The sequence below is a fragment of the Bufo gargarizans genome, chromosome 3 (genome assembly GCF_014858855.1).
Source record: "Bufo gargarizans isolate SCDJY-AF-19 chromosome 3, ASM1485885v1, whole genome shotgun sequence".
In the NCBI taxonomy this organism is placed as follows: domain Eukaryota; kingdom Metazoa; phylum Chordata; class Amphibia; order Anura; family Bufonidae; genus Bufo; species Bufo gargarizans.
In genome coordinates, this window is record NC_058082.1 from 99,653,985 (window position 1) to 99,667,794 (window position 13,810).

At 44.6% G+C, this 13,810-nt stretch overlaps 1 protein-coding gene across 1 annotated transcript in view; it reads right to left on the bottom strand.

The window, feature by feature from the left end:
* Positions 1-13,810, bottom strand: part of ENDOU (endonuclease, poly(U) specific) — a 65,395-nt gene that overhangs the window by 15,387 nt on the left and 36,198 nt on the right. Inside the window, exons 5-6 of the mRNA XM_044288044.1 lie at positions 5,829-5,873; positions 1,154-1,198 (exon numbers count right to left, since the gene is read on the bottom strand). Coding sequence (XP_044143979.1) covers positions 1,154-1,198; positions 5,829-5,873 — 90 coding nt within the window. The remainder of the gene's footprint in view (positions 1-1,153; positions 1,199-5,828; positions 5,874-13,810) is intronic.

A 13,810-nucleotide genomic window follows, 5' to 3' on the forward strand; every position in this document is an offset into this window, starting at 1 on the left:
ACAAGTTCCTGCAGCATGGCCTCTGAAATAGAAAATTCATAATTACCTGCTCCACTCCGCTCTGGTCCTCTGCGCTGCCTCCATCTTCCGGTTTCTGCTCTGTGTACACCTGACTGGCTTCAGCAGTGACACGTTGCTTGTGGCCACATCACCGCGTAAGCCAGTCATTGGCTGGAGTGGTGTATGACCATGTCCATGCACTGCCAGGTGTAAACAGCAGTGGCAGTTCGAAGGACCGGAGCGGCGGGGAGCAGGTAAGTATAACTCTTCGGTTCCAAGGGCTTTGCTTCAGCACGATATTTGGGACAATTACTGGGAACAAGTGTTCATAAGGAGTGCTCATATCTTATATCTGGCCGGTATAATCGTGCAGCTGATCAGTCGATAAACAAGGAATTCCTCATTTGTCGGCTGATTTGCATATTTTATCATGATGAAAGATGTCCGATTATCTGCAGCACGACTGTGGCAGCGATCACTCCTCCCCAGTCACTTTGCACTGGCTTGTGTAATAGGCAGATGAGCGCCAATCAACATTTTTTTTATTTGCGGCCCCTTGAAATTGAGCGATGTGACAATGCGGCCCCCAGACCAAAAAAGGTTGTGCACCCCTGATCTAGTTTTTTCCCCCGCATAACCCACAGAGAGTTGATCAGATTGAGATCTGGGGACTTTGGAGGCCAAGTCAACAACTTTTTGTCATTTTCCTTGCACTGTACGAAGGACAGGGTGTCAGGAAACCGGACTGTTTGGCCTAAAGCCAGATGTATGGCCACCCTAGTTTAGGCAGGTGGTATGTGTTAGATCCACATGAATACTGGGACCCAGAACATTACATAGAGCATCACACTGTCTCCTCCAGTTTCCATTCTTTATCCTGGTGCCATCTCTTCCCCAGCTAATTTATCAAAAGAAGACTGTCTTAGTTGCCCATAGCAACCAATCATATTGAGTCTTTTATTTTCCAAAGGAATTCTGAAAAATTAAAGGTTAAATCTGATTGGTTGCTATGGGCAACTAAGCTACTTTCCTTTGCAACAGTTTTGATAAGTATAGTATTGCACCATGGAGGCTGACAATGCGTATTGTGACTAGTTACTACTGTAAAATGATATAAATGCTCCTGTATACAGAGTTCTAGGTGCAGTAATACCTGAGTTGTCAGTGTACGGATCCTCGTGCGACTTGTCATGGATATCTGTTAATTTAAAACACACATTTTATTTAAACATTCACCTTAGCAACACACGGCTGTAGGTAACACTCTCATCATCCACCTCACTGCCATATTTGTGACCTAGCAACAGTCTAATTATGCTAATTTATGCTGTAACTGTATAAAGGCACAATGGGAGGGACAATTCTGTTTTAAAGAAGTGATGCCAGGATTTTATGGTTTTTGCTTAAATATAGACACATTACAAATAACCACCATAAAATTCTTTAAAAGTATGTTAAACATAAAAACATGATTTATACAATAGGTCATTTTCTGATGACACATTCCCTTTCTTTAGGCCTGATGCACATAAAACATATCTGTTTTGCAGTAAGCAAAACACAGATGACATCCGCGTGACGTCCATGTTCTGTAGTAGTAATAGTGCCCCAACAATAATGTCCCCAACATGTTCCCCATAGTCTCCCAGTAGTAATTGGGGGACCTAATTTTTACGCTATTGGTGTCAGGGACACTATTTGCTGGGCGCTGTTATTTTAGGGCACTGTGTGCCAATAATTATTGAAGGACACTATCTGTGTGGTACTAGTAGTATCAGGGGGTTTATCTGGTTCTGCTGGATAGTATTGGGGAGCACAGCGGGCACTGTATTAGAGGTGGCAGGATAAGTTGTTCAGAAGGTAGGAGGATGATGGAAAAGTAGGAACCTAAGATGTCTTTTTGTCAAATTGTATGAAGTATGTTTGATAGCAATGAATATAATGTGTATGCAAACATGTCTTTAGTGCTAGGTACAAATGTGTATAAATGTGTATGGAGTAGGTAAATCTACCACTGATAGTTTGGCTCCTTAAGATTTTTAAAAGTTAGGTGGTATGTGTGTGTAGTGTATATATAGTGTATTTATGTATGTGTACCATGTATATGGTGTATATATGTGTATGTGTGTGCAGTGTATATATAGTGTATTTATGTATGTGTACCATGTATATGGTGTATATATGTGTGTGTGCAGTGTATATATAGTGTATTTATGTATGTGTACCATGTATATGGTGTATATATGTGTATGTGTGTGCAGTGTATATATAGTGTATTTATGTATGTGTACCATGTATATGGTGTATATATGTGTGTGTGCAGTGTATATATAGTGTATTTATGTATGTGTACCATGTATATGATGTATATATGTGTATGTGTGTGCAGTGTATATATAGTGTATTTATGTATGTGTACCATGTATATGGTGTATATATGTGTATGTGTGTGCAGTGTATATATAGTGTATTTATGTATGTGTACCATGTATATGGTGTATATATGTGTATGTGTGTGCAGTGTATATATAGTGTATTTATGTATGTGTACAATGTATATGGTGTATATATGTGTATGTGTGTGTAGTGTATATATAGTGTATTTATGTATGTGTACCATGTATATGATGTATTTATGTGTATGGGTGTGCAGTGTATATATAGTGTATTTATGTATGTGTACAATGTATATGGTGTATATATGTGTATGTGTGTGTAGTGTATATATAGTGTATTTATGTATGTGTACCATGTATATGATGTATTTATGTGTATGTATGTGTAGTGTATATATAGTGTATTTATGTATGTGTACCATGTATATGATGTATTTATGTGTATGGGTGTGCAGTGTATATATAGTGTATTTATGTATGTGTACAATGTATATGGTGTATATATGTGTATGTGTGTGCAGTGTATATATAGTGTATTTATGTATGTGTACCATGTATATGATGTATTTATGTGTATGTATGTGTAGTGTATATATAGTGTATTTATGTATGTGTACCATGTATATGGTGTATATATGTGTATGTGTGTGCAGTGTATATATAGTGTATTTATGTATGTGTACAATGTATATGGTGTATATATGTGTATGTGTGTGCAGTGTATATATAGTGTATTTATGTATGTGTACCATGTATATGATGTATATATGTGTATGTGTGTGTAGTGTATATATAGTGTATTTATGTATGTGTACAATGTATATGGTGTATTTATGTGTGTGTAGTGTATATATAGTGTATTTATGTATGTGTACCATGTATATGATGTATATATGTGTGTAGTGTATATAGTGTATTATGTATGTGTACAATGTATATGATGTATTTATGTGTATGTGTGTGCAGTGTATATATAGTGTATTTATGTATGTGTACAATGTATATGGTGTATTTATGTGTATGTGTGTGTAGTGTGTATATATAGTGTATTTATGTATGTGTACCATGTATATGATGTATATATGTGTATGTGTGTGCAGTGTATATATAGTGTATTTATGTATGTGTACAATGTATATGGTGTATATATGTGTATGGGTATGCAGTGTATATATAGTGTATTTATGTATGTGCACCATGTATATGGTGTATTTATGTGTGTGTGTGTGTGTGTGGTGTATATATAGTGTATTTATGTATGTGTACCATGTATATGATGTATATATGTGTATGTGTGTGTAGTGTATATATAGTGTATTTATGTATGTGTACAATGTATATGGTGTATATATGTGTATGTGTGTAGTGTGTATATATAGTGTATTTATGTATGTGTACAATGTATATGGTGTATATATGTGTATGTGTGTGTAGTGTGTATATATAGTGTATTTATGTATGTGTACAATGTATATGATGTATATATGTGTATGTGTGTGCAGTGTATATATAGTGTATTTATGTATGTGTACCATGTATATGATGTATTTATGTGTATGTGTGTGTAGTGTGTGTATATATAGTGTATTTATGTATGTGTACCATGTATATGGTGTATATATGTGTATGGGTGTGCAGTGTATATATAGTGTATTTATGTATGTGTACCATGTATATGATGTATTTATGTGTATGTGTGTGTAGTGTGTGTATATATAGTGTATTTATGTATGTGTACCATGTATATGGTGTATATATGTGTATGGGTGTGTAGTGTATATATAGTGTATTTATGTATGTGTACAATGTATATGGTGTATATATGTGTGTGTAGTGTATATATAGTGTATTTATGTATGTGTACCATGTATATGGTGTATATATGTGTATGGGTGTGTAATGTATATATAGTGTATTTATGTATGTGTACAATGTATATGGTGTATATATGTGTGTGTAGTGTATATATAGTGTATTTATGTATGTGTACCATGTATATGATGTATTTATGTGTATGTGTGGCGTATATATAGTGTATTTATGTATGTGTACCATGTATATGGTGTATATATGTGTGTGTAGTGTATATATAGTGTATTTATGTATGTGTACCATGTATATGGTGTATATATGTGTGTGTGTGTGCAGTGTATATATAGTGTATTTATGTATGTGTACAATGTATATGATGTATTTATGTGTATGTGTGTGTGTAGTGTATATATAGTGTATTTATGTATGTGTACAATGTATATGATGTATTTATGTGTATGTGTGTGTAGTGTATATATAGTGTATTTATGTATGTGTACAATGTATATGATGTATATATGTGTATGTGTGTGTAGTGTGTATATATAGTGTATTTATGTATGTGTACAATGTATATGATGTATTTATGTGTGTGTAGTGTATATATAGTGTATTTATGTATGTGTACCATGTATATGATGTATATATGTGTATGTGTGTGTAGTGTGTATATATAGTGTATTTATGTATGTGTACAATGTATATGATGTATTTATGTGTATGTGTGCAGTGTATATATAGTGTATTTATGTATGTGTACAATGTATATGGTGTATATATGTGTATGTGTGTGTAGTGTATATATAGTGTATTTATGTATGTGTACCATGTATATGATGTATTTATGTGTATGTGTGCAGTGTATATATAGTGTATTTATGTATGTGTACCATGTATATGGTGTATATATGTGTATGTGTGTGCAGTGTATATATAGTGTATTTATGTATGTGTACAATGTATATGATGTATTTATGTGTATGTGTGTTGCATATATATGGTGTATGTATATGTAAACATGTGTCGTGACCCTGTGCGTCCGCTGTTGAGTAGGGAACCTGTTAAAAATTTGAATCCCTCCCTTGACTTTACTGCTTCACTGCATCAAGAATAAACACGAATCAACTTTGCCAATAGAATGTATTAGAAATATCCGAGTCTTCACTGAAAACTCAGTGCATTCTGATCCTGCAGGCATATCGCACTCCTGTGCTTCTTTTCCCTAGGTCTTACATACAGTGTGTGCTGTATGCACTGTATATGTGTGGACACATAGGTCTGCAATGGAGATGAATAGGAAGGGTAGGATATTTTTCAGGTGCATACTCTTAAAAGGAATGTGTCATCAGAAAATGACTTGCTGTTCAGCTGCTGTGTCTAAGTATTTTTTTTTTTTGGGGGGGGGGATTTATCAAAACGGGTGCAAAAGAAGACTGTCTTAGTTGCCCATAGCAACCAATCATATTGAGTCTTTTATTTTCCAAAGGAATTCTGAAAAATGAAAGGTTAAATCTGATTGGTTGCTATGCACCATGGAGGCTGACAATGCGTATTGTGAATAGTTACTACTGTAAAATGATATAAATGCTCCTGTATACAGAGTTCTAGGTGCAATAATACCTGAGTTGTCAGTGTACGGATCCTCGTGCGACTTGTCATGGATATCTGTTAATTTAAAACACACATTTTATTTAAACATTCACCTTAGCAACACACGGCTGTAGGTAACACTCTCATCATCCACCTCACTGCCATATTTGTGACCTAGCAACAGTCTAATTATGCTAATTTATGCTGTAACTGTATAAAGGCACAATGGGAGGGACAATTCTTTTTTAAAGAAGTGATGCCAGGATTTTATGGTTTTTGCTTAAATATAGACACATTACAAATAACCACCATAAAATTCTTTAAAAGTATGTTAAACATAAAAACATGATTTATACAATAGGTCATTTTCTGATGACACATTCCCTTTCTTTAGGCCTGATGCACATAAAACATATCTGTTTTGCAGTAAGCAAAACACAGATGACATCCATGTGACGTCCATGTTCCGTCTTTTTTTTTTGTGGACCCATTGACTTCAATGGGTCCATGGTCCGGACACACTGATGACCCCCGTGTGCAGACCCATAGAAATGAATAGGTTCATGTGCAAAACGCAAACAAAATGCAGAAAGGACATAGATATAAAATATGTTTGCGTGCATGAGGCCTTATTTCGATGCAGTAGTGGTGCAGTAAGGACCATACCGCCATTACACAATATGAATAGTCCCTTGTAATGCATCTCAACAACACACAGGTCTACCAGGGCAACCATTTTACTCAGGCATGGGACTCAGCTGGTTCCCTCTGGTTCTCCAGATCCAGTAGTTTAAATTACAGCCGGATCAGAGAACCATGTTACCGGCAGATTCCCGTTGCGGTGTCAGTGCTTCCATTGTGGAAGCGCTCATCTCCCTACATTCATCTGTATTGCCGTCCTCAGGACAGTGACAGGTAAACGCTGCAGCAGGGCGAGGGAGAGGCGTCTCGCTTCCCTGATGCTCTGATAAGCTGCAGGCACTAGGCCGGGGCAGGCCGCGCAATTCGCATTCGCCTGAGCAGGGCTCTGTATTATGCAGGACACAGGCCGGAAGAGCCCTGCATCGCTGCCAGCGTGGAGGTTAGTATAACAGTTTTTATTTTATTTTATGTGGCACACTATGAGGGCATCAACTGGGGGCATTACTGGCACATGATGGGGACACTATGGGGGCATTACTGGCACATGATAGGGGACACTATTGGGAACATTACTGGCACATCATGGGGGACACTATGGGGGCATTACTGGAACATCATGGGGACACTATCGTGGCATCTACAGGAGGCATTGCTGGCACATCATGGGGGACATTGTGGGGGGAATCTACTGGCACATCATAAGTGGACACTATGGGGCCATCTACTGGTGGCATTACTGGCACATCATGGGGGACATTATGGGGGCATCTACTGGGGGCATTACTGGCACATCATGGGGGACACTATGGGAGCATCTACTGGCACATCATGAGGGACTATGGGGGCATTTATACTGGAACATATAGGGGCATTACACTGGCACATCAGGGGGGACACTACGGGGGCATTTATACTGGCACATTATGGGGGTACTATGGTGTTTGAGGGGGGAAAGAACACTATGGGGGTATATTATATAGGGACATTATGGGAGCACTATGAAGGAGCATTTATGTTGGCACATTATGGGGGCACTATGGGGTTGGGGGTGAAGAACACTATGGGGGCATATTATATAGGCACATTATGGGGTACTATGGGGAAGGAGCACTATGGGGGCATCTACTTGGGGCACTATATAGGGGCATTTTTATACTGGCACAATATGGGAGAAACTATGGGGAAGGGGAGAGGAGCACTATGTGGGCACTTACTGGGGGCATTATACAGGGGTATTTTATACTTGCACATATTCTGGGGGCATTATGTGGAGATTAGCTGGGGGCACTAAGAGAGGGAATTTTTTTTGTACTGCCACACAGAATGAGAGCATTTTTGAACTAGTGCACATTATTAGGGGGCATTTTTTCTACTGGCGCACATTATAGGGGGACATTATTTGTATTGGTACTCTTTTTAAGTGGCCAGTTTGCCCTCACAGTAATAGTGTCATGGTCTTACCTCCTTGCTGTTCCCTTCGTTTGACATGTGCTGGCGGCCATCTTGGTTTCTGGGTTTTCTTGTAGCCTCCCACCCTGCGGCTCCTCCTTCCCACTGGGAGGAGCTGGATGCCTAGCTCATATATATAGGAGGTCTGTGGCTTCAGTTCCTTGCTTGGTCCTCCTGTGTTCACATGCTTCCAAGACTGCTGCTGCTTCTGGTTCCTGATCCTGGCCTCGTCTGACTACCCCGTTGGTTCCTGATTCCGGCTTCGTCTGACTACCCCGTTGGTTCCTGATTCCGGCTTCGTCTGACTACCCCGTTGGTTCCTGTTCCTGGCTTCGTCTGACTACCCTTCTGGTTCCTGACCTCTGTCTCCGCAAGACCCTGCTTTGGTTTAGCCATCCGTTCGGACTTTGCTACGGCTTGCTCTTCAATAAAACCTTCTTATTTTCCACTTATCTCTTGTTGTACGTCTGGTTCATGGTTCCATGACATTAGGACCAAGCCATGAATTCTGACGGTACAGGGCCACCCTCGCTACCTACGCTGGTTGCCAGACTTGATCAGCAGGATCACCTGTTGGGTCGGTTCGCTGTGGCGTTGCAAACCCTGCTTGAACGCACGGCTCATTTAGCTTCCGTTGCCGATGGGTCGGTTGTCGCTCCTGGGCCCGCTCCTACTGCCGCTCCGGTTGTTGCGCCAGAGTCTACCCTGACACCTGTTGCTGCGCCTGTGGTGTTTCAGGGTATGACTGGTTCTGCCCCCCTTCCACAGCGCTTTGGGGGAGAGCCAACTCAGTGCCGAGGTTTCCTTAACCAGGTGGGCATTTACTTCGAGTTGCTGCCACATGCCTTTCCTACTGAGAGATCAAGGGTGGGCTTCTTGATCTCGCTGCTCTCGGACAAGGCCTTGGCCTGGGCCAGCCCTTTATGGGAGAACAACAATCCGGTGGTTGCCGAGTTTTCCGGTTTTGTTGCTTCTCTTCGGAAGGTATTCGATGTGCCGGCTCGTGCTGCCTCTGCTGCGAAGCTCCTTATGTCCATCAGACAGGGTTCACGATCCGTAGCTGAATACGCCATTGAGTTTCGTACCCTGGCAGCAGAGGTGGGCTGGAATAATGAGGCTCTGGTCGCTGCTTTCTCTCATGGTCTCTCGGATGCCTTGAAGGATGAGGTTGCAGCTAAGGACCTACCAGTGGAGCTCGAGTCTCTTATTTCTTTCCTGATTTTGATTGACACCAGACTCAGGGAGAGACCTTCCTTTAAGGAGAGCCTGCGGAGGTCTCCTAACAGATTGGCGCCTACGTTTGCTGTCCCACCCGTGCCTCCCTCTCCTCCCACGCCTCCTGGGGATGACTTGTCTGGGGGTGAACCCATGCAGCGGGGGTTTGCTCGCCTGTCTGAGGGGGAGAGGGTACTCCGGAGACGCGAGGGCCGATGCATGTACTGTGGTCTCGGTGGGCATTTTCGGTTGGCATGTCCGAACCGTCCGGGAGAACGCTCGCACCTGAGGTCCTGTCGGGGGCAGATCTTGGGTGGAGTCTCCTCGTCCCCGGTTTCCCGTGTTGACAAACCACTGATCACGGTTGTCCTCTCCTGGGTCGGGGGCTCGGTGACGACCCAGGCGTTGGTGGACTCTGGTGCTGGTGGTTTGTTCATTGATAGAGTGTTCGTTGCCGCCAATTCCATTCCTCTGCAGCCTCGAGGTTCCCCACTGGCTCTTGAGGCGATAGACGGCAGACCCCTTCTGCCGCCACACGTGACTCATGAGACCCTTCCAGTGGGGATGGCCATTGGTGCCGTTCACAGAGAGTCGGTCTGTCTCCAGGTTATTTCGTCTCCACACTACTCGGTGGTCTTGGGGTACCCCTGGCTCCAGAAGCATAATCCGACTTTCGATTGGAGATCGGTCGAGATCCTCTCGTGGTCACCGCAGTGTGGGGCTAGTTGCATCCATGGGCCTGTCAAGTTGCTGTGTACTTCCTCGGACTCTCTGTTGCCTCCTGAATACGAAGAGTACCGGGATGTATTCGATAAGGTGCGCGCGGTTGCCCTACCTCCGCACCGCCCATACGATTGTGCCATAGAGTTACAATCCGGTGCCGTTCCTCCTCGTGGCAAAGTCTATCCACTGTCGGTAGCGGAGAATGAGGCCATGGAGGAGTACGTGAGGGAGGCGCTTTCACGCGGACACATTCGCAAATCCTCGTCCCCGGCAGGGGCTGGATTTTTCTTAGTGAAAAAGAAGGGCGGCGAGTTGAGGCCTTGCATCGATTACAGGGGTCTCAATCGCATCACGATCAAGAACGCTTACCCGATACCCTTGATTTCCGAGCTGTTCGATCGCCTCAAAGGGGCCACGGTCTTTACCAAACTCGACCTGAGGGCGGCATATAACCTGGTAAGGATCAAGGCGGGCGATGAGTGGAAGACCGCGTTTAACACCAGGACCGGTCATTATGAATCCTTGGTTATGCCCTTTGGGTTGTGCAATGCGCCCGCAGTCTTCCAGGAATTCATCAACGATGTTTTCCGTGACCTGTTGCAGCAGTGTGTGGTGGTCTATTTGGATGACATCTTGGTATATTCTGCATCCATGGAGGCCCACATTCTGGATGTCAGACGAGTGTTGCAACGCTTACGAGAGAACAAGCTGTTCGGTAAGCTTGAGAAATGCGAATTTCACCGATCCCAGGTAACCTTCTTAGGTTACATCATTTCCGCTGAGGGGTTCTCCATGGATCCTGAGAAGGTTTCGGCTGTCTTACAGTGGCCCCAGCCCAGTGGGCTTCGTGCCCTGCAGCGCTTTTTGGGCTTCGCCAATTATTATCGGAAGTTCATCAGGGACTTTTCCATGCTAGCCAAGCCTCTCACGGATCTGACCAGGAAGGGCAGTAATCCTCAGGTCTGGCCGCTCGAGGCCATCCGAGCTTTTGAGGCTCTAAAGTCCGCCTTTGTGTCGGCTCCGATTCTGTCGCATCCCAACCCTGGGTTGCCTTTTGTCCTCGAGGTGGACGCGTCTGAGATGGGAGTAGGCGCCCTCCTGTCTCAGCGTAGAACACCAGAGGGTCCTCTGCTTCCTTGTGGGTTTTACTCCCGGAAACTGTCTTCCGCGGAGTGCAACTATCAGATTGGTGACAGGGAGTTATTGGCCATCGTGCAGGCCCTTAAAGAATGGAGGCACTTGCTCGAGGGCTCGGTGGTTCCGGTCCTCATCCTGACGGACCACAAGAATCTGACCTACCTCTCTGAGGCCAAGAGATTGACACCACGTCAGGCCAGATGGGCTCTGTTCTTGTCACGTTTTAATTACGTGGTCTCCTACCTACCCGGCTCCAAGAACATCAGAGCGGATGCCTTATCACGGCAGTACTCCGAGCTGTCCGGGGAGGAGTCGATTCCGACTACGGTCATACCCCCCAATCAGATCCTGGCCGCTATTCGCACCAGCCTGACTTCTCCTCTGGGTGAGCAGATTTTGGCGGCTCAATCTGGTGCTCCCTCTGGGAGACCCAACGGCAGATGTTTTGTGCCTGAGGAGTTGCGCACTCGGTTGTTGCGAACCTACCATAACTCCAAGGCCGCGGGGCACCCTGGAAAGAATCAGCTGTCCTGGGCGGTTTCACGTCTGTTCTGGTGGCCTTCTCTACGTTCCGACATCGCCGCATATGTAGCGGCATGCTCCGTTTGTGCCCAGAGTAAGTCCCCTCGGCACCTTCCGTTGGGCCTTTTGCAACCCATAGCCACCGGGGAGCGTCCATGGTCACACCTGGGGATGGATTTCATTGTGGACCTCCCTGCATCCCGAGGCCATACGGTCATTCTCATGATTGTGGATCGGTTTTCCAAAATGTGCCACTGTGTTCCTCTCAAGAAGTTACCCTCTGCACAAGAGTTGGCCTCGATTTTTGCCAGGGAGGTCTTCCGGTTGCACGGTTTGCCCAAGGAGATTGTGTCGGATCGGGGGAGTCAGTTTGTGTCCAGGTTCTGGCGCGCCTTTTGCTCCCAGTTGGGGATTCATCTCTCTTTCTCCTCGGCCTACCACCCTCAGTCCAATGGGGCTGCAGAACGATCCAATCAGGCCTTGGAGCAATTCCTTCGTTGCTATGTCTCCGATCACCAAGACAATTGGGTTGACCTCCTGCCTTGGGCTGAGTTTGCCAGGAACACGGCGGTGAACTCTTCCTCTGGGACGTCTCCCTTCATGGCCAATTATGGGTTCCAACCTGCCGTGTTACCGGAGGTATTCTCTCCCCAGGATATTCCGGCTGTGGAGGATCACCTTTCCGTCCTACGTGCTTCTTGGGTACAGATCCAGAGGTCCCTTGAGGTCTCTGCGCAGCGCCAGAAACTCCAGGCTGATCGCAGACGAGCGCCCGCTCCTTCCTACCAGGTCGGAGACCGCGTATGGTTGTCCACCCGCAACCTCAACCTTCGAGTGCCCACTCCCAAGCTGGCGCCTCGCTTTGTTGGTCCCTTCCGAGTGCTTCGCAGGGTAAACCCGGTAGCCTATGCCCTTGCGCTTCCTCCTGGCATGCGGATCTCCAACGTGTTTCATGTCTCCCTGTTGAAGCCACTGGTGTGTAATCGTTTCACTTCCTCGATTCCTCGGCCTCGTCCGGTCCAAGTGGGCAATCGTGAGGAGTATGAGGTGAGCAATATCCTGGACTCACGCCTGGTCCGCGGCCGGGTGCAGTTTTTGGTCCATTGGCGTGGTTATGGTCCAGAGGAGCGTTCCTGGGTTCCCTCCGCAGATGTCCATGCTCCTGTCTTGCTCCGAGCCTTCCACGCACGCTTCCCTCAGAAACCGTTCCTTACTCCGCGGAGGAGGGGCCCTTGAGGGGGAGGTACTGTCATGGTCTTACCTCCTTGCTGTTCCCTTCGTTTGACATGTGCTGGCGGCCATCTTGGTTTCTGGGTTTTCTTGTAGCCTCCCACCCTGCGGCTCCTCCTTCCCACTGGGAGGAGCTGGATGCCTAGCTCATATATATAGGAGGTCTGTGGCTTCAGTTCCTTGCTTGGTCCTCCTGTGTTCACATGCTTCCAAGACTGCTGCTGCTTCTGGTTCCTGATCCTGGCCTCGTCTGACTACCCCGTTGGTTCCTGATTCCGGCTTCGTCTGACTACCCCGTTGGTTCCTGATTCCGGCTTCGTCTGACTACCCCGTTGGTTCCTGTTCCTGGCTTCGTCTGACTACCCTTCTGGTTCCTGACCTCTGTCTCCGCAAGACCCTGCTTTGGTTTAGCCATCCGTTCGGACTTTGCTACGGCTTGCTCTTCAATAAAACCTTCTTATTTTCCACTTATCTCTTGTTGTACGTCTGGTTCATGGTTCCATGACAAATAGTGCTTCCCACCAATAGTAATAATTCTCTGCCAGAGTGCACTTAGTAGTAATAGTGCCCCAACAATAATGTCCCCAACATGTTCCCCATAGTCTCCCAGTAGTAATTGGGGGACCTAATTTTTACGCTATTGGTGTCAGGGACACTATTTGCTGGGCGCTGTTATTTTAGGGCACTGTGTGCCAATAATTATTGAAGGACACTATCTGTGTGGTACTAGTAGTATCAGGGGGTTTATCTGGTTCTGCTGGATAGTATTGGGGAGCACAGCGGGCACTGTATTAGAGGTGGCAGGATAAGTTGTTCAGAAGGTAGGAGGATAATGGAAAAGTAGGAACCTAAGATGTCTTTTTGTCAAATTGTATAAAGTATGTTTGATAGCAATGAATATAATGTGCATGCAAACATGTCTTTAGTGCTAGGTACAAATGTGTATAAATGTGTATGGAGTAGGTAAATCTACCACTGATAGTTTGGCTCCTTAAGATTTTTAAAAGTTAGGTGGTATGTGTGTGCAGTGTATATATAGTGTATTTATGTATGTGTACAATGTATATGGTGTATATATGTGTATGTGTGTGCAG